The 18,720-nt window shown below is 46.9% G+C and overlaps 1 protein-coding gene across 1 annotated transcript; it reads left to right on the plus strand.

The window, feature by feature from the left end:
* Positions 1–6,191: 6,191 nt before the first annotated feature.
* CRY2 (cryptochrome circadian clock 2) lies at positions 6,192–14,512 on the plus strand. Its single transcript, XM_009585117.1, has 10 exons — positions 6,192–6,196; positions 6,723–6,907; positions 8,238–8,326; positions 9,402–9,542; positions 10,541–10,852; positions 11,930–12,081; positions 12,234–12,436; positions 12,912–13,001; positions 13,520–13,661; positions 14,138–14,512. Exons 1-9 carry the CDS (start codon positions 6,192–6,194, stop codon positions 13,657–13,659), a joined length of 1,317 nt encoding a protein of 438 aa, XP_009583412.1. The 3' UTR covers positions 13,660–13,661; positions 14,138–14,512.
* Positions 14,513–18,720: the final 4,208 nt, after the last annotated feature.

Here is an 18,720-nt window from a genome sequence, read left to right on the forward strand (position 1 = left end):
TATAATCTCCATATATATACATGATGTCCTTAAACAGTGGAGACAGTCTTTCAGCTAAGACTCTAAGGTATGCTTGACTTCAACCATGTTTCAGTACTATTCTTACAGGTTGCTTGCCTTTTTTTTTTTTTTTTTGATGACTTGTGCCAGTAATGCTGAATGTAGATTTCCTCCTATAAATCTTTAGCATCCATAATAATATCCTATGGGGAGGAGCTTTACAGCTAGCACATGCTATGTGGAAATGTTTGTCTTTGGAGTGAGGGGGATTCTTCTTGAACCTGTCTCGTGAGCAGACTCTGCTTTCTAATTTTTGCATTAGAAGAGACCATGAATACTTACTACATCCTCACCCCTTCAATGTCAATGCCCCTCACATCCTTCCTCATGTCATCTTTGTCTTTTCCAAGGTGGAAAGTCCTAGTTTACTTAAGTTTTCAGGTGGAATCTGTTCCGTATCTCTTATAAGTTTTGTCACCTTTCTTTATACTTCTGGGTATTTCTAGAGATGGAGAGCAGTGGTGAAAACTGTAGCTAGTGTTCAAAATGTAGGAGCGACTTGGATTTGTATGGTGCTATAATGTTTCCCGTCTTCTCCTAATAGTCCCTAGCATTCTTTTTGCTTTTTCTGAGTGCTGCTAAACACAAAACTGATGTCTTGGGGCTTCCTTCCAGAATGGTCGTAGCTATTTGAGAGGCTGCTACTGTATAAGTAAGTTTAGAATTGCATAGCCATGCATATGGAGAAACAACATGACCAATACTGCATTTCATCTGATATTTTTGTTAGCTGGTCATGTGGTGTATAGGGAAATTGTTAAGTTGCCTTTCATTTTTAGCTATCCCAGATAGCTTCTTGCGTCAGTAAACTTTATCATCATGCTCTTTTTTATCCCTTCCCAGATACTTATGAATAATGTTGAGTAGCACAAGCCCTAGCTCAGGTCTGTGTAGGATTTCTCTTCCTGTTGGAAAAATGGATTCCTACCCTATCCTGTATCTCAAAGAATTTGCTGTCTGCAGGGACCTTTTCCTTTATCCTAATTTATCTTGGTTTCTTTAAAAATTTTCAGTGAGGGATCTAGTCAGATGGCTTCTGAAAATCCAGGTAGAGTCTATCAACTGAATCTCCCTTGCTCCAGGCTCAAATGTGACTAATAGATTTTGAGGCACAACTTCCCTTTACCAAGGCCAAATTAACCCTCCAGCATATTGCATATACCCATGCATTCACTGATTCCATTAGTATTTTCTGTCCGTCTGCCTAATGCACATAATCAGACTTTCTATTCTGTCATCCCTCTGATGCCCTTGAAATGCTTTTTAAATCTGGAGTCATACTTGCTTTTTTTTCGTCATAGTATTCAGACATTTTTAAGCCAAGTGTTACACGCAGCAGCTATTAGTTTTGGGTATTTCTTGATGTCCTTTACAACTCCTGGGTGAATGCTTGCTGGTCCTGGCACGCTGTTGCTGTTCAAGCATAGCTTTGTTTTGTGGCGTTTCTTCGTGACCTCCCAGGCTGTGACATCTCCTGATACATTTCCTTAAAGAGATTCAGAATGGCAGCCTCCCCGAATACCTCCATAGTGAATACACGTGCAAAACTAAATGCATGGGGTTTTGCTATGGTGTTAGAGTCTCTGCTTTTTTTGTGACTTGATCACCTCTTGGCCCTATAAATATTCTGGAGTGTCTGTAAAGGGAGTTTTTTGTTTGGGTTGTTTGTTTGTTTGGGTTTTTTTTTTTTTACTATTTATGCTTCTTTTCTAAAAGGTTTCTCAAACGTTCATTTGGGAGGTGCAACGAGGCTGCTTTTGTGGCTTTTAATTTAATCTACCAGTTTGGTTATTTTCTGTCTTTATTTGGCCTTCATTTTTCTGAACGATTTTGCCACCTTCTTACCTTTGATGCTATTCTTCAGTTGTTTTGACTTTTGTGATCTTTCTGAAATCTTTTTTGATGGTTTGTGTGCATTTGTTGATTCCCCCCCCCCCAATGTCATCTTCAAATCATCTCTGTGTTGGCTGTCAGTGTTTTACATCTCAGCTTGTTCTTTTTGCTTAGCACACTTATTTTTATGCATTTCTCTTGTTGAAAGAAAAGCCATTATGGTATTGTTGCTCCTGCAAGGATGTTAAATTGATGCATGCCAAAGTCACCGTTAGAGCGGGCAAGTGATAACTAACATTAGTAGCTATACCTTAGCGTAAGACAAATCATGAATTGCCTTTCCTTGTGGCTTCCTGATTAATTGTTTCATGGAATAGTCATTTATGGCAACTAGAAAATTGATGGAGGGGTGTGACAGCTACCCAGTCTGTGTGGAGGCAGTTGAAGTCTCCAGTTACTCTGACATTTCCTGGTTCTTGCCATCTCTGAGATTTCTCAGCAGGTGGTATACAGTTCTAATATTATGTTTCTCCTGGAAGCCTCTCTGAGAGTATATCGCCCTCCAGTCGCGTTACCCAGTCTTTTAACTCGTGGTATGTGTTGTCCCTCTGCTCACCCTACTGTTTTTCCTGCATAATTAGTAACCTGGTGGTAGTGTCCTACTTCTCATCTTCAATCAAGTTTCCAACAAGGTTGTCAGGCCTGGTTTTGAACAATTTAGACTAATCTTTTATTTCTATATCAATGATTCCAGCAGTCCTTCTCTTGTCCCCTGCAGCGTATTCCTGGTACCACCATCACCAGCTCCTTTTAAAGATTTACAAAGAGCCTGTTCAGTTAACTTGTGAATTTGACCAGTTCTACCCGGTAGGAAGATTACAATATGTTCCTTGTTGGCACTGCCAGCATAGCTGTGTGATTATCAGAGCATCTTTCCCCTCCTCTCTCCCAAAACAAGTAGAGGGCTATAGAAAATCAGCATCAGTGCAGGAAAATACTCCTAAGAAAATCTAGAAATTCCCAGTCCAGGTTAGTGATGTTCAGATTGTAGAAATCAGAGAGAAAAGATAATCTCTTGCGTATCAGCTTAGCCTGCTCAAAGCCTTTACTTGACAATTATTCTGTCTGACAACTTCCAGCTGACAGGTTGTTTTGTCCCTTCTCTGGATCTGCCTGTTTTCTCCTTCTTGGGATGTAAATCCTCTGTAGTCTGCTTGCTGACGGTCAGCATTGTGGTTTCCATAATCCCAGACAGGCCTGGGTTATTTGGGGGAGTGGTTTAGGACAGAAAAGAACACTGTGAGCTTGTATGTTTGTAGCATGCGTTAGGAGCAGCTTTTCCTCAAATATTCTAGCCTAAGGCTGAAATGATAGTTAAATAGGAGCACGTACTACCTTAAAGGAACCAAGCACTGGGGAAGCATGCATACCTTGGTGGTTCTGCAATTCATAATTACGCTATGCCAAAAAAGTGGTTTATTTCCATCTAAGAAGGTTAATTCAAACTTCTGCCTGCCAGATCTTGTTATCCTTGTCTGTCTTGCGTGGTGCTCTGGTGTTGGGTGTTTTCCCCCCGTGCTGATACCTAGCCTGTCATCAAGTCACTTCTTCATCTTTCACATGCTCGTGTGTGTGATTCTGCAGAAGTTGACTTGTTCATCCTTTGTCCAGTGTCTGTTGTGTGGAATATCTGTTGGTTATCTCTCCATCTCCTCTTTGAATCTGTAGGAATACCCCTTGTCTTATGTATGCGTAGCCCTACATGGGCTCTCTGGGGCGAGGATTTAGATCAGAGCAATTGCGTAAGCTGGCGAGGCTAACTAAATAGTCTGTGTGAATTGGTAGTGGGGTACGTTGTGGAGCAGCTTGCTTGCTGAGTGCTGGCAGCCGGCTCTTTTTCGCGCGAGGAGGCAGGGGGGAGCGCATTCAGTCCCTTGCCAGAACCGGGCCCTGTCGTTTGCAAGCGAGCTGAGGCGTCAGGTTTTTGAGGCGAGCAGCTTTTCCTAGCCCAGTAGCCATCCTGCTGGGGCACTGCTGTGGAGATGTGAGTCAGAAGCTGATACCTGTAGGGGTGTGCATTCGAAGTCTGCAGACACTCTGCTGTCACAGGTGACTGACTGTAGGATACCTTGTAATCCTAGCAGCACCAGAACGGTGTTTGGTCAGGTTTTGGTTGCCTGCTTTCTTGAGATAAAGTGTGACTGTGTGACTGATAGTCAAAAAGACCCTTATAACTTCTGGCATGCAGGTACTACTGTCAGTAGCGCTGGGCAGTATATTGGTAGTCTGGTAGCGACAGTCGTTTTTATGCGTGCTCACTAACAACAGAAAGGTTAGGTTTTGTATGATGAATACAGTGATTCTGCTCTTCTCTGTTCCGCTTCAAGAAAACTAGAAGAATAACTGCCTGTGTAGTCCGAGAGTTGCACTGGGGGAGACGGATTAAATGGGAGTATTAAATCCTGGGGAGGGTCCTCCCTTTTTCTGTCATTGGGGAAAGTCCTGTGAGATTGTACTGCCTGGGTTAGAAGGACAGTAGCAGGAAGGAAAGGACTCCTGCTTGGGAAGCTTCCTGTACAAATCTTTGTACAGAAGGCTGAACAGCACTACAGTACCCAGTATGTATTGTATAATATCCAATATTGTACAATACCCAATATTTGATACTTTTTTTCATGGCAGTATTGTGAAAGGTTCAAATTCTGTTGCATAATGCCAATGTCAGGTGCTGTGAAATGTGCAAATTGTCCCAGTCCTATCTCTTCAAGATTTGTGTCCCAGATCCAATAACTGCCTGGTTAGGAATTTAGGAGCTGTGCTAGGTAACTTCACTCGTATTCACGTTCTTGAGGATGTCAAATACAGACACTGGCATCCACCTGCAAGTCACAGCGATTTGCTCCAAGTAGCTGTCACAAAAGTTTTAGCTGTGGATCTGGGACGCGGTGTGATAGTGTGGATCTTGGACTGAGCTGCAGCCTCAGCAGATCTGTGGAAGAGGACTGAAAAAAGAGGCAGTGTTAAAGAAGTGGCTTCCCCACCCCCATCCCAAGCACCTCAGGGCAAACACCGTGAGGCTTTGTCACGTTTTTGCTTCCAAGCACTGAACTATTCTGCAAACAAGCGAGCCGCTCTAGAGTGCTGTATCTGGAAATGCCTCCCTTCTCTTCCAGCGACAATGCTGATTTTCTGGGGGTCTCTGTGAACTGATGGGTTTGTTTGGGGGCCCCAGTGCTTACAGCAAGCCGCAGAGAAGATTGTGGTGGGTAGTATTCATGAGAGTTCATGATTTTTTACCATCTCTGGGGTGGTACGCAGAGACAGCTGGACGAAAAGTGTGTGCGTGAAAGCAGAGGAGGTGCTCTCTGGTATGAAGGAACAGGACAGAATACGTTGCCTGTAAGGCTCCCCTCAAGACACTTGCTTGGAGGGGTGGCAGAGAGCACTGTGCCCACACTGCGATCATGTTTATAGCCTCGCACTAAAAGTGTACAGCGTTTTGCACTCTGTGCACATCCTGATTGCTCTCCCTTGCCTGTCCTGTTCATTAGTGTCTTTTCCTCCCAATGTTTACAACTTTCAAGCAGAAAAACGGGAGGAAACTTCAGGAGGCTTCAATTTTAACCTTTGCAACTGTGCTGCCTGTTTTAAAAGCTGCCCTTCCCTCTGCTGCAGTGTGTAGGAGGCCTGGGCTCCTGGTCGGCGCCTGGCCTAGATGGAGGCGGCCGCAGCGGGAGGTGCGGCGCGGGGCCGGCTTCCCACGTTGCCACCGCTCAGCAGCGTGGGGAAGCTGGGTCACTGCGGAGCACACGTGAGGAAGGGCTCAGGGCCGGGGAAGGCCCTGGGCCGGCATGTCGCTCCTCCTCGCTACACGTGCGGCTTCGGGGGGAAGGGAAGGCACATGGCGTCCTCCAAAACACTCGGCTTTCAGCCCAGCCCCTTGCGTAAGCTGTTGACTGTAATGGGTGGGGAAGGCTGCTCTGCTGCAGCTCCTGTGTGAGCTGTGGGGTTGGCTGCCTCAACTTTATGTAATGCTGGCAATCCCTGTGCTGTCTGCTTTGCTGTTAACTCCTTCCTCTCCCCGCAGGAGAGGGGGTTGAAAATGGCATCTTTTACCCTGGGGAGGCTTACCTTGCCCAGGGGGTTTCTCAAAGCTCTCTGGCCTAGGAAAAATAAAACTGCATGGCCCTAGCAGGCTGTGGATGCTTAGTGAAGTAGAGGAATGGGGAACCGTGGATGTTTTTTCCGTTGCACCATCTGACACGGGTGAATAGTATGAGACAGGTCTACTTGTGACTATGGCGTGAGGGAAGATGGTGATTTATCTAATGAGGAGAGAGGAATGACGCAAACTGGGATTTGTCTCATCTGAGATAGGTGGAGGAGGGGTCACTAACAGGCTGGGACTTTTTGTGTCAGACGGGGGAGGAAGTAAGGTCAGAATCAGGTTAGGGTATCACGAGGTGTCAGGGGAATAGATGCCGATCTGGGATTTGCCATGTTGGGGAGATTGGCAGTAATCAGATTGCGATTTCATACAGGGGTCTGATGAGGAGCTCTGGGAGAGAGATACGATCTAAGCCTGATTCAGCTGGAGCTGTTTTGGTTTTTTTCACATGGAGATGAGTTAGTATGGAGGGATTTGTTCGTTTGTTTTTAATAACCCTTTGAGGGATGCATCAAGTGGAAGGTAGGTCTATAAGGATTTCTGTATCCAAAGTGAAAGGCTATTCTGAGCAGTGATACTGGGATGCAGTTTGGCTGTCATTTCCTTGTGTCTTCTGTGGTAGCGAGGCTGTGTTGTTTCACCTTGCTTATTTTGTCCCCAGAATAATTGAGCTGAACGGCCATAAGCCACCCCTCACCTACAAGCGCTTCCAGGCCATCATTAGCCGTATGGAACTCCCAAAGAAGCCGGTGAGCACCGTCATGAGCCAGCAGATGGAGACGTGTAAAGTGGACATCCAGGAGAACCATGACGATGTGTATGGAGTCCCATCCCTGGAAGAGCTGGGTATGTTGAGAGTAAAGGCAAGGGTTAACTGCCAGCTGAAATGGGATCTAGTGAAACTGTTTCTGATGGCTGGCATGTGCCCAGGACAACTCCAGTGTTCTCATCTGACCTGGGCTGCCTCTAGCCGTAGAAGCAGCCTAATGTTCTCAGCGAGTGCTGGACCTCGTGAAAATAGACAGCTGTCCCTTGCGCTGCTGTCGATGCATAGCGTCCCCTTTAGCATTGCTCTGAAAAGCTCTGCATCTGTCCTTATGTTCTCTGCTACACTGAGCATGTAACCACTGTATCAGTGTCTCATGTCCTCGCCAGCTGCTTTCCTCCTACTGCTGACAGTTTTCCATCTCTGACACGTTGTGTAACAGACCTGAAGAGGTGAACTGTGTACCAGGCTTAGATCATTTCATTCAGCTATTGCCAACCAGCACCAGTCTGGGAGCTTAGCAAGACAGAAGATAATACAGAAACTTCTTTCGCTCATCCTGCTATGCCTTATGTCCTGTATTTTTCTTGGAGGAGGAGGATGAATAGAGAGCTGAGGCATGAGAAATGCAAGGCCTACATCAGGGAAGTGAATCTAAATGCAAGGGAAGAAAGGATTAATGCAGAATACTGTCTGCGTGTGTGTGACTGGAGGCTCCATACCAACTTTATAGGAGTATTCCCTTGTACCTTAAGGCACAGTTTCAGCAGTCATGTAAAAGCAGAGGGCTTCACAACAGGAAGCTTTTATTTTCTGCTTCCTTTATTTTCTGGCCTAATGCAAGACTGCCTGCAACCTTATGCTGCTCTGCTTGCTGCCAGGGGAGGCTCCTCTGTCAGCCCAGAGCAGTGCAGGGCAACTGCATTATTACTTCCCCTTTTGCATCAGTTCTTCAGCACTAATCCGGTGCCTTCCCCAGCACCTGCTTTTAGCAGAATAGGAGCCTCATCAGGAGCAGCCAGGCTCTCTAGTGAGCTGCTGGTGTCCGTGGCGAGGTATTTCGTAAGGCAGAGCTGTGGAGCAGATGTTCCTTTGCCAGCTGCTCTGGCCTTCGGAGCAGAACCCTGTGGGTAGGTGCTGACACACAAGAGAGAGTGCTGGCGTATGAGTGATGGGAAGAGTCCCTAGAAGGCTGCCTAAAGCATTGCAGGGAGAGGCCCTTGTAGTGCAGTATCATGAGCAGGCTCTCCTCCTGTTCCACATGATTTGCCTGCTGTAGAAGGACTAGAGCAGCAAGTAAGCCGTGTTAGGCAACTGCAGTATGTAGTATCTTGCTGTTATTAATGCTTAATCCCATCTATACTTTTTGTCTAGGCATGGCTTCAAATCTTACAAAGTTCTTTCCCTCAGGCTTTCCTACAGATGGTCTTGCCCCTGCAGTTTGGCAAGGAGGGGAGACAGAAGCCTTGGCACGGCTGGATAAACACTTGGAAAGAAAGGTAACCCCTGTTATTTAAGTGGCGATTCCTGCAGACTGTGCCTCCAAACGAAAAATGTTGAGTGTTGGCCATTGCTCTCTTTCTCTGCTCTTCCTAGCTATGGTCACAGTATTCACCTTTGGAAGGGGTTTTTGATATTGTTGGAGTACTCCTGTGATCTTGGCTTGTGTGTGGAGCAAGGAGCTCCTGGGCTTTCTCAGACCCAAAGAAGTAGAGCTGTGTATTAATTATGCTGCTGTTTGAGGCACATACGATTCTTTTCCTTCTTTCTACCCCTCAGTTTTCTTTAGAGAGTGCAAACTTGGAAACTTCAGTGTAAGTTGTGCAGTTCCTCCTGCACACCATCTCGTTTTGTCTTTAGCTGAGGTATTGGTGCAAGTACATGCTCATAAAAGAATGCCTTCCCCTTGTACATCAGCCTGTTAATATGTTGTCTTGCTGGCTGGCATTCCTTGAGCCCCTTGCTGAAATACTCAGTTTTTTTCTGTGGGGCATGTGTTCTTGATTATAGTGCACAAGGCAAATAATTTCAGAGTAATGAAAGATGACCCAGCTGCAGAGGCATGACTCAATTTCAACCATGTATCTTTTGTACCTTTTTGATGCTGGATGTCTTGGTGGCAGTTGTAGAGATCAAAATGTAAATTCTTGTGCTGAAGGGGGAATAAACTGTCAATATGATAGTCCACAAAAAGGTCTGAATTTCCACAGTTTTCTTGTTTAGTGTGTGAAATGAGATGGACCTACCTGGACATAAACAATTGCATTAGCTTGTGTCCCTAGGAGCTCTCAGGGTTATTAGCTCCTGCATATAAAGCAAATTTAGTCCTTTTCTTGGCCAAAATGACTAACTGGTTTAAATCCAGTTAGGTTTTGCAAAGGTTTTGCATTTCTTCAATGGGGTGTGGGGGTTGGGATTGCCCACCTGAGATCTCTCCCAGAGGTGGTTGGAGGTAAATAGAAGAGACTCTGCTGGCAGACCCAAGTGGCCTCACCACCTGCACAAAGGCCTGCCCTTAGCAGTGTCCCACAAATTTTGGATTTTTTTTGGCTCATTTCTCCTGAATATGTCTAGGCATGGGTTGCAAATTACGAAAGACCAAGGATGAATGCCAATTCATTGCTGGCCAGCCCTACAGGACTCAGTCCCTACCTGCGTTTTGGCTGCTTGTCCTGCCGCTTGTTTTACTATCGTCTCTGGGAGCTGTATAAGAAGGTAAGACAAAAGGTTGATCTGGAGAGCAGGCTGGTTTTGAGCATAGCATGATGCTGGTTCCCAGACAGTGTGCCAGAACAGCTGCAAAAGTTAATTGTTGCCTCCCTCGTGTCTGACTGCTGGGCTAAGCTTGTTGCTACCGCAGAAGAGGCTCTTGGGTGAGGAAAAGTGATTATCCTGTATATAGTTGAGCAAACCTTAAATCTGCCGGTACCCTGTTGTTGTGGTTTAACCAAGCAGGCAGTCAAACACCACACAGCTGCTCCCCACAGTGGGACAGGGAAGAGAATCGGGGGAAAAAAAAATGTAAAATTCATGGATTGAGGTAAAGACAGTTTAATAGAACAGAAAAGGGGGGGGAAGAGGGGGAAATGGTAGAATATGCAAAATAAGCGATGCACAATGCAGTTGCTCACCACCCTCTGACCGATAACCAAGCAGTGATCGCTACTTCCTGGACCATGCCCCCTCTTTATATACTGAGCATGATATCGTATGGTATGGAATACCCCATTGGCCAGTTGGATTAGTTGTCCTGGCTATGCTCCCTCCCAGCTTCTTGTGCACCTGGCAGAGCATGGGAAGCTGAAGAGTCCTTGACTATAGACTACTTAGCAACAAATAAAAACATCAGTGTGTTATCAACATTCTTCTCATACTAAATCCAAAACGCAGCACTAGGAAGAAATGTAACTATCCCAGCCAAAACCAGGACACCTGTTCTTCAACCTGGACTCCTGTGTCATGAGCTGCATAGAGCTTTTTGCTATTAGTTTTGAGTCATTCAAGTCTCTTGTCAGTGTACTGAGTGAGCTAAAAGCAACGCTAACTTTAGTACCTGGGGTTTCTGGTGAACCGATGGTCTGGAACTGAGCTCCTTTATGGCAGTTGTCAGTAGCTGACTTGGGAATTGTGTATAAATGCATGGGTGGCTTACAGCTCGGCTTAATGAAGCCAGTCCTCCCCTGCTGTGAATACCCTCATTTCCTCTTCCACAGGTAAAGCGGAACAGCACGCCCCCGCTCTCGCTGTATGGACAGCTTCTGTGGCGGGAGTTTTTCTACACAGCAGCCACAAACAACCCGAAGTTTGATCGTATGGAGGGGAACCCCATCTGCATCCAAATCCCCTGGGACAGGAACCCTGAAGCCTTGGCAAAGTGGGCAGAGGGCAAGACAGGCTTCCCTTGGATCGATGCAATCATGACCCAGCTGAGACAGGAGGGGTGGATCCACCATCTGGCCAGGCACGCGGTGGCCTGCTTCCTGACCAGGGGCGACCTCTGGATCAGCTGGGAGTCAGGAGTCAGGGTGAGTCTGGCATTTCCAGAGGCTTGCAGGAGGCCATAAGGAAAACAGTCTCTCTAGCACTCACTGCAAGGATGGGCACACAGGTATGGCTTTTGGTTCACATGTAAAAGTTGCGTGGAAGAGAGGATTTGCTAGCGGGCTCTTGGCCTGCCAACAGCCTGACTTCTTTCTGCCTTCTACCGTGAGGCTCTGACAGTATCAAGAGTATCCAGTAACCATAACTAAATGTTAGTGGGACCCACTGGTAAATATGGACTGGGGTTTTGGGGGCTTTTTTATTTTTTTGTAAAAGTTCTCTCAGTCCATCTGTTTTCTTTGCAAGTTCAATGTCACTTTATAACTGGACCTTCTTCCTCATTGTGTAATCCATCACCGTGCCGGTCAGGGAATGCTCCGTGGCTGTGAAATCTGAGTCTAGAGTCTCTCAAGGAAAGAGGTAAAAGACCCTCCTCTTGGGCCATCTGAAGGGACAGCCAGCTTGACCCTATCCGGTGTACATACTGCCCTATGCAAAAAGTGGAGGCAGAGGCATCTTATCACAAAGCTGACAAAGCAGAGCATAGCTGAAAGCGCATCACAGGGTCAGATGCTAAAAGCACAGCGTCTGTGCATGGATGTGAGCGAGTTACTGCTGAAACCTGTCAGCCTCTCGGTGGCAATGTGCTCTGGGACCTTCAGAGGGGTTCTTCCTTCTTGCTTTGGTGCTTGTTCTTCTGTGCAGCATCTGCGTGCTTCCCGCGGTCGGTGGTTTTCACTTGTTACGCCTCCCAGGTTAGGATCAATATCCAAGGCTTGCTGCAACACTAGGTAGTGATTTCGTCTGTAGCTGCATGAGAGATAAGCCAACACTTTATCAGCATGAGCAGACAGTGCCTCCCTATGTGAAAGCATCAGGAAGTGAGATATATTGACCAGCCAACTGGCTTCAGCCAGCAGATTGCCTCTTCACTGCTGCTCTGGTTCCTAGGAGCTGTTCTCACAGCTCAGTGCCTGCCATTTGAAATAGCATCTTGGGTCCTTCTGCCACAAAGTCCTGCCTGGGGAAGCTCTCACTGCCTTTTCCTCCAATTCCTGCAGGTATTTGATGAGCTGTTGCTGGATGCAGATTTCAGCGTAAATGCAGGCAGCTGGATGTGGCTTTCATGCAGTGCATTCTTCCAGCAGTTCTTCCACTGTTACTGCCCCGTGGGCTTTGGACGTCGCACAGACCCCAGTGGTGACTACGTTAAGTAAGTGATGTGACTGGAGCTTCATTCTTGCTTGATCTGTGAGCCGAAGTCATTCAGTAGGTGACAGGTGCATGGCACCTTCTGTGCATTGTGAATGCTGCATTGGTGCACTTGTAAGTGTGTTTTTAAACATCTTTTTACTTGTGTTGCAGGAGGTATCTGCCCAAACTAAAGGGCTTTCCCTCGCGATACATCTATGAACCATGGAATGCCCCAGAGTCTGTGCAGAAGGCAGCCAAGTGCATCATTGGGGTGGACTACCCCAAACCCATGGTGAACCACGCAGAGACCAGCCGACTGAACATCGAACGCATGAAGCAGATCTACCAGCAGCTGTCACGCTATAGGGGGCTCTGTAAGTACCGAAAATTGCAAAAGATTGTGTTTTTAATACAAGATAAAATGGTGGGAGGAGGGGTCATGATTTAAAATAGATAGCACTTGTCTCTCTGGCCAGTCCTTGCAAGAGGAAACAGTCCCTGCCAAAGCTGCTGTATCAGTTTCCAGGGAGAGCTCCACTGAGCTCTTGGAAAGCTAAGAGTGGAGTTTGATTAGTTCTGAGAGCTGGTGATGGCACGGCACCATCCATAGGCCACCAATGGTCCAGTCTTCGCTTTGGGAAAAAACCTAGGCAGAGCATCCTAAATAAATACGCTGCTAGATCACAGTGTCTGTCTGTGGCCAGCACTGGGCGAGCACAGCTCTGAACTCATCCTGCTTTGGGATATGGATGTGCTGGTTGGTGATCCCTAAGGTGTTTCCACATGAAAGGCTTCTCCCACCCCAGGAGTTTTTTGTTTCTTAACTGTGGTCCTCTTGCCTTTCTCTAGGTTTACTGGCATCAGTCCCTTCGTGTGTGGAAGATCTTAGTGGCCCAGTTGCAGACTCAGCTTCAGGGCAGGGCTGCAGCACCAGTACGGGTGAGTTGGAGCTATTCGTGTGCTTCTGAGATAGTTTCATGTCGACTTAAAGGCTACGGGCAGGAGAGAGAGATCCCTTTCTAATAAGAAGAGGGTGTGTAACTAGGAAAACGTCGATCACATTCACCTTCCTTTAGGCTTTCTTCAGAAGTCCCCAGTGAGCCTTCGTTCCTAAAAGGGCTGAAGAATAGGAGTTCATTAAAACGAACCTTTTGTTGCCTGTATGGGATTATATGCAGCCACTTAAGGGAGAAGTGCAGATCACTGTAGGGCTGATCAGGTATAATTAAGCTGTCCGCCGTCAAAGGAGGATACTTTTGTGTTTTTTCTGGGGGACTTAATTATTCTGCTTTTAACAAAGTGTTTTCAAAAGTTTTCAGGGAGGCTGTGGGAACATCTCTCTGTGCTTATGCACTACTTATTCTTCTTTCTCCCAGCTCTGTAGCAGGTTAGGCTAGGGTGCATTTGTGAGATCTAAAGGCAGGGAAAACGTTGCAGTGACTCTTCTTCCTCTACAGCGATGAGGCTGTCACAAGCAGACCAGGCTTCTCCAAAGCGCAAACATGAGGGAGCAGAAGAACTGTGCACTGAAGAGCTGTACAAACGAGCCAAAGTGACATGTCTCCCTGCTCCAGAGATCCCTGGCAAAAGTTTATGATTGTGAGTAGTCCCTAGCGTGATCTGGCCTAAACTACCTTGTTCTGGCAGCTAGCAAGGCTCAGTTTTTGCTCCCTGCATTTTAATGAACAAAATGGACTTGCTTGTGGAGGGAGGTGGCTCCTAACTGTAGTTCCATAGCCCTGTAATTTGGCAGTGGTCTGCCCTCTAGCTGTTTTGCTTTTGCTTGACAAGCTGTTAACTCAGTTGTCCAGCAGAGAGCAGTACCCTGTTACTAGAACAATCACAGAGCGCAGTTCTTGGTAGGTTTGCTCTAGTGAGGCTGCTTCTCCTTCCACAGAGTGGGTTTGCCACCTGGTTTGCCCATGTGGTGAGGGTACGGGCTAGAGGAGGGGAGCAAGCAAGGTCCAGTCATCTGCCTGAAATGCTCTGGATCCCAGGAGGGAGGATCTGGTCGCATGTTCTGCCAATATGAGGGGGAGGTCAAGGCAAATTCTCTCTTTTGCTTTCTCCTACAGCCAGTGACAAGCACCTTGCAAGTGAAGAGTGAGTGTGCTGAAGAGGTGACCAGAGGAGGAGGGGCTGCTGCCACAGGGGGACTGGAACTTGTGATCCGCAACAGAAAATCTGGGGTCTCATATAAATGTGTAATTCCAATAGCTGCCACAAAAGGGCACTGCATTACTTGTGCTTGGGAATATTTGGCTTTCTGGTCTCCAAAGAGCCAAATATGTCTCTTCTCAGGCATGCCCGAAATCTGCCCACATTTAAGGGGGCAAGAGCCTTCTGTCAACTTGTTCACTCCCGGGTGTATCTTTCTTTTCTGACAATGGCTTAGTGCATGTGATTTGATGCAGTGATGTAGGGAGCAGCATCTGCGCATCTCAGAAATAGCGAACATCCTTTCTCATCACTAGTACTAGGTAGCGAGGTGCACTGATTACTTCAAATTATAGTACGAGTTGAGAAGGAAGCTGCTACAATGTCAAAAATACAGTACCCATCCTACAAGGGAACAGGAAAATCTCAGTATTTCTTTCATTAGGCTAGACTGACGGGGATGTAAATGCTTTCTGGCTAAATCAAGGTGGTACTCCTGTGGGATGGAAACGAAATGAAGGACAACTGTAGCACAAGAACAAAGAGATACAAACTGTCTGTACTCTTGAAAGGCACTTAAAACCTTCCCTGCAGAAGAATCTCACTGCTGCAAGGTGAGCCATAGTGCTGTTGCCAGCTGATGTCTGGCAGGGGGGGACTCTGAGAGAAGGAGGAATTCTTCAGAGAATAAGATCACACCTTGATATGAGTAAAGCAATCTCCCAGAAGCTTGCTGGTCCAAATAATAAGGGAGCTACACCTGGGCCCTGCACTCTACAGCATTTCCTTCCCTGAGTGAGAGCTCTCTCAAATGGAGTGACCTGTGTCTGGTGTGCAGCTTGTGGAGTGCCTCATGCTGGTAGGGGATGTATTAGACATCAGCTCCTTGAAGTGAGTCTCCTCAGGCTCAGTCCATTGTCCATTCTATGTGGATGTTTGCTCTTTCCTGTATTGGCATCTGTGTTTTGAGTTTTTACGCAGTATACTCTTGTACCTCATACCCTGCACACTGCTCCTTCTTGCCATTTGCATTCACACTGGTGCTTTGTAGTCTAGCAGGACAATTAATTGTGTAGCTTTCCTGGCTCTTAACCATACACTCCTTGGCCTGCTGCTGTTACATGTCATTTCAACACGGTGCTGGCAGAGCGCCTCTGCTTGCCTTCCCACCTAAGAGGGCAGGGGAGGGTGGTGCTGTAGAAGAGCCTCTCTTGGCGGTTTTCAAGAGGGATTAGACCAAGTAGCTAATCCTGTGCAATGGGCTGCTGTTGGCACTGTTTTCATTTGCTGTCCAAAACCTTTCATCCCCGCCTGGCACAGATAGTGTGGGGCTATATGTGAGCTTATGCAACTAACAGCTTGGGGAGCATAGGAGTTGTCTCCCACTCTGACTGTGGGATAATCAGATTTGGGTTTGGAGCCCATGTCTGAACCCAGAGCAATGGGGCCGCGAATAGAAACTGACTCAAATGTATCTGGGAAACCTGGAGTGGTTGAATTGGGTCTGTGAGTTAATTTATTGAATAGCTGAATAACCTTTCCTTCCCACTCATCTCCCTGGGGCGTTGACCCTGGATTCCTTTTCCCAAGGGAATCCCCTGGGCAGACTGACCAAGTAAACAAGAGTTACTTTTCCTGCCCTTACTTTCTTCTAAACTACTATGAATAGAGTCTGCCTGGTGGATAACCCAGTTATCAACAGGTTTTGTCTCCTTCAGTCTGACCCAGACCTTACACCCACTGTCTTGTGGGTAGAAAGATACAAAGAAAAAGAGACCCTCCCCCCCATCTTCTGCTGCAGAGAGAAGAAAGGGGAAAGACATGCACTTTGTACACTGAGATTACAGAAATTGTGACTTCTGTCATTTAGAGTTTCATCTTTAGGCAATGGTCTGTAAATACGACTTTTTTTTTTTTATAAATGTCTTTAACCCTCTCTTTGCTGTCATCCAAATTATTTTGTTTGGTAAGCGGCATTTTTGGGGCTGGATCCATGGGGGTAAGGGGCCAAAGGGAGGAGAGGCAAAATCTCCTCAGTGATCTCTTAGAAGGCTTCGTGGGTGAGGAGGAAATCACATTTGCAAGGTTTCTGTCAGCACCTGTGATGTGGACGGTGGTACCTGGAAGAGCTGCAGTTTAGGTGGTAGAACTGGGAAGGACACAGAGAAACACAAGGCCAACCAAAGATACAGGAAAAACTTCCTGCAAGAAACCTGTTAAGTAGGCTGCGATTGATCCTCTCTGGTGTCTTTTCCCAGTTGAAACAATAAAGGTGTGTGAAACTGCGTGACAAAGAAAATAGCGTAGGGGATGATTGTTCACTGTTTTCTGTAATGTTTAGGATTGGGTGTGTTCGATTAAACCACGAGATGACAGATTGAACAAGGCTGCACCTTCCTTAGTTTTTGTGGTAAGCTCTTCCTTAGCTGTGGGTGCTAACAGTTCGACTGAGTTCAAAAAGGCTTGACCAGTTCACGGGGAAAGAAAAAGCCATCAATAACCATTAGTGAAGACACCATTTTTGTTTCAGGAAGGCGTGGAGGATTGCTGGAGCCTGAGATAAAGGAAGCATCACGAAATGGATGCCAGTTTGGGGATTTCCATTTCCTGGGATAACGACTGTTTTCTGTGTCTCAGGGCTAGGTGTTAATATCTGACCTGGTACAGGCACCCCCAAAGCAGGCACAGTGTGAGCTCTTTGCCTGGGGAGAGGGAGCAGTTTGGGTTTGATGCTGTGGGAGCAGTGGCTTTCAGGATGTTCCACGGGGTGGTGTGGAGGCCCCTCTCAACTGAGAGGGTGGGTGCTGGGGCAGAGAAGCGCTGCAGAGCTATGAACATTGTGAACATTGTTCAACATGGGTCTCCTGTCAGTGATGGAGCCTTTTCTCTTGCAGTTCTTCAGCTAAGTCATAAACTGATACTAAATACACCATGACTTAGCAGTCTAGTAACTAGCTAGGATGCAGTTGGAGTAAAGTTCTGCTTGTGGGTTATGCCATCCTCCTCAGTGCTCCTGTGTAGACCCAGTTACTGGAACTTTTTTTTTTAATCTTTGGAGAAGTACATGAGGTACGTTATTTTCTTAGTAACCAGCAATATTTTAGGAATCGCAGGTAACCATGAAATTTCTCGCCCAGGTTTGGCAGTCGGGCTGATCTAGAAGAGAAGTTGCCAGAGCCTTAGCCTCAGTTGGGTATGTTCAGATACCACCAGTCTGAACACCAGCTAAGCGATTGTTACAAACGATCCAACAAAGCCAAGACACAATTTTAAAACATTTTGTATATATAAGCATTAAAATTTGGAGCCTAATTTGTTCGGCAAGTTTGAAACGCAGAAGGCAGTTTTTGAAGATGCAAATTAGGGTGTTTCAAAGAGGTGCTGGAGGTGAAAGGGCATGTCTTGGTCTACAGGGAGGGCAACGTGTACAGTGCGTTGATTAGCTGAATGAGGGTGCGGTCATGGTTCATGCTGTTGCTGAGTTCTCTTGTCTCCAGCAATGTCCTCGTGGGCTTGAGGAAGTAACACTTCAATGCTTGAAGTGGCTCGTACATGACAAAAACCTTCTGAAAATAGCAGCCTGTGCCTTAGAAGATGGAGAGCCAGGATGACAGCAAGCTCAGTCCAGCTTTCTCTACCCGGCGTGTAATAATGTAAATTAAACCTGGAGAGGTCAGGTTTGAGGCTCCTTCTCTGTGCTGGCCAGAAACGTCTGTTCTCCCTGTGAAAGGAATGATGGTGATGTGGCTAAGGATGGAAACTGGCTAACCCTGGGTTTCTAGCAGAGAGTGATTGCCTGCTCCATGTGCTGGTGGCTGGGGAAATTCCCTTCCCCCGTGTCTCTTCTGTCTGCACAAAGAAGGAGCTGGAGTGGCTTCAGGCGGGGCTGGCTGAAAGGTTTGGAAGTATGGCTATGAAGGGGTGGGAGCCAGAGCTGTGGCCATTGGGGCGGGGGGGAAACTGGAGCAGTGAGAAGGATGGCTGATGGAAAGAGAGCAGAGGCTAGTCTGGTATCACGACTGCATCTAGGGGGAGATCAGGTAGTTCAGCTGGGGGAGAGAAGCAGGAAAACCTCTCTCAGCACATGACCTTTCCTCAGGTTTGATTTAAGGCTGAGAACAGTTGCTCTGAAGTGCAACTGATGGTCAACTGGACAATTTGAAAGACAAAAAAGAAAGACAGCAGATGCCTTGTGAGCAGAGATGCTGGCTAGGACAGAAGTGTAGTCTCTGTTTTGCAGGACATGTATGCGCACGTCTCTCTGGGAGCTCTCTCCCAGAGGCCATGGGCTCTACCATGGGTATGAGGAGATAGATGTGACTGGCAGCAGCGCAGCCGGAAAGACCAAAGTGGTCGGCCTGAGCCGACCTGAGCCAGGGCTGGGATGAAGGGCCTGGTGGCCACACTGGGAGGGAGCTCTTGGTGCTTGGCTTCCCAGAACGAGATGAGGCATGCTGGTGGTGATCTGGCTGCAGGAGGAGGAGGAGGAGGAGGAGGAGGG

Source organism: Fulmarus glacialis, unplaced genomic scaffold (genome assembly GCF_000690835.1).
Source record: "Fulmarus glacialis isolate BGI_N327 unplaced genomic scaffold, ASM69083v1 scaffold20859, whole genome shotgun sequence".
Classification (NCBI taxonomy): Eukaryota; Metazoa; Chordata; class Aves; order Procellariiformes; family Procellariidae; genus Fulmarus; species Fulmarus glacialis.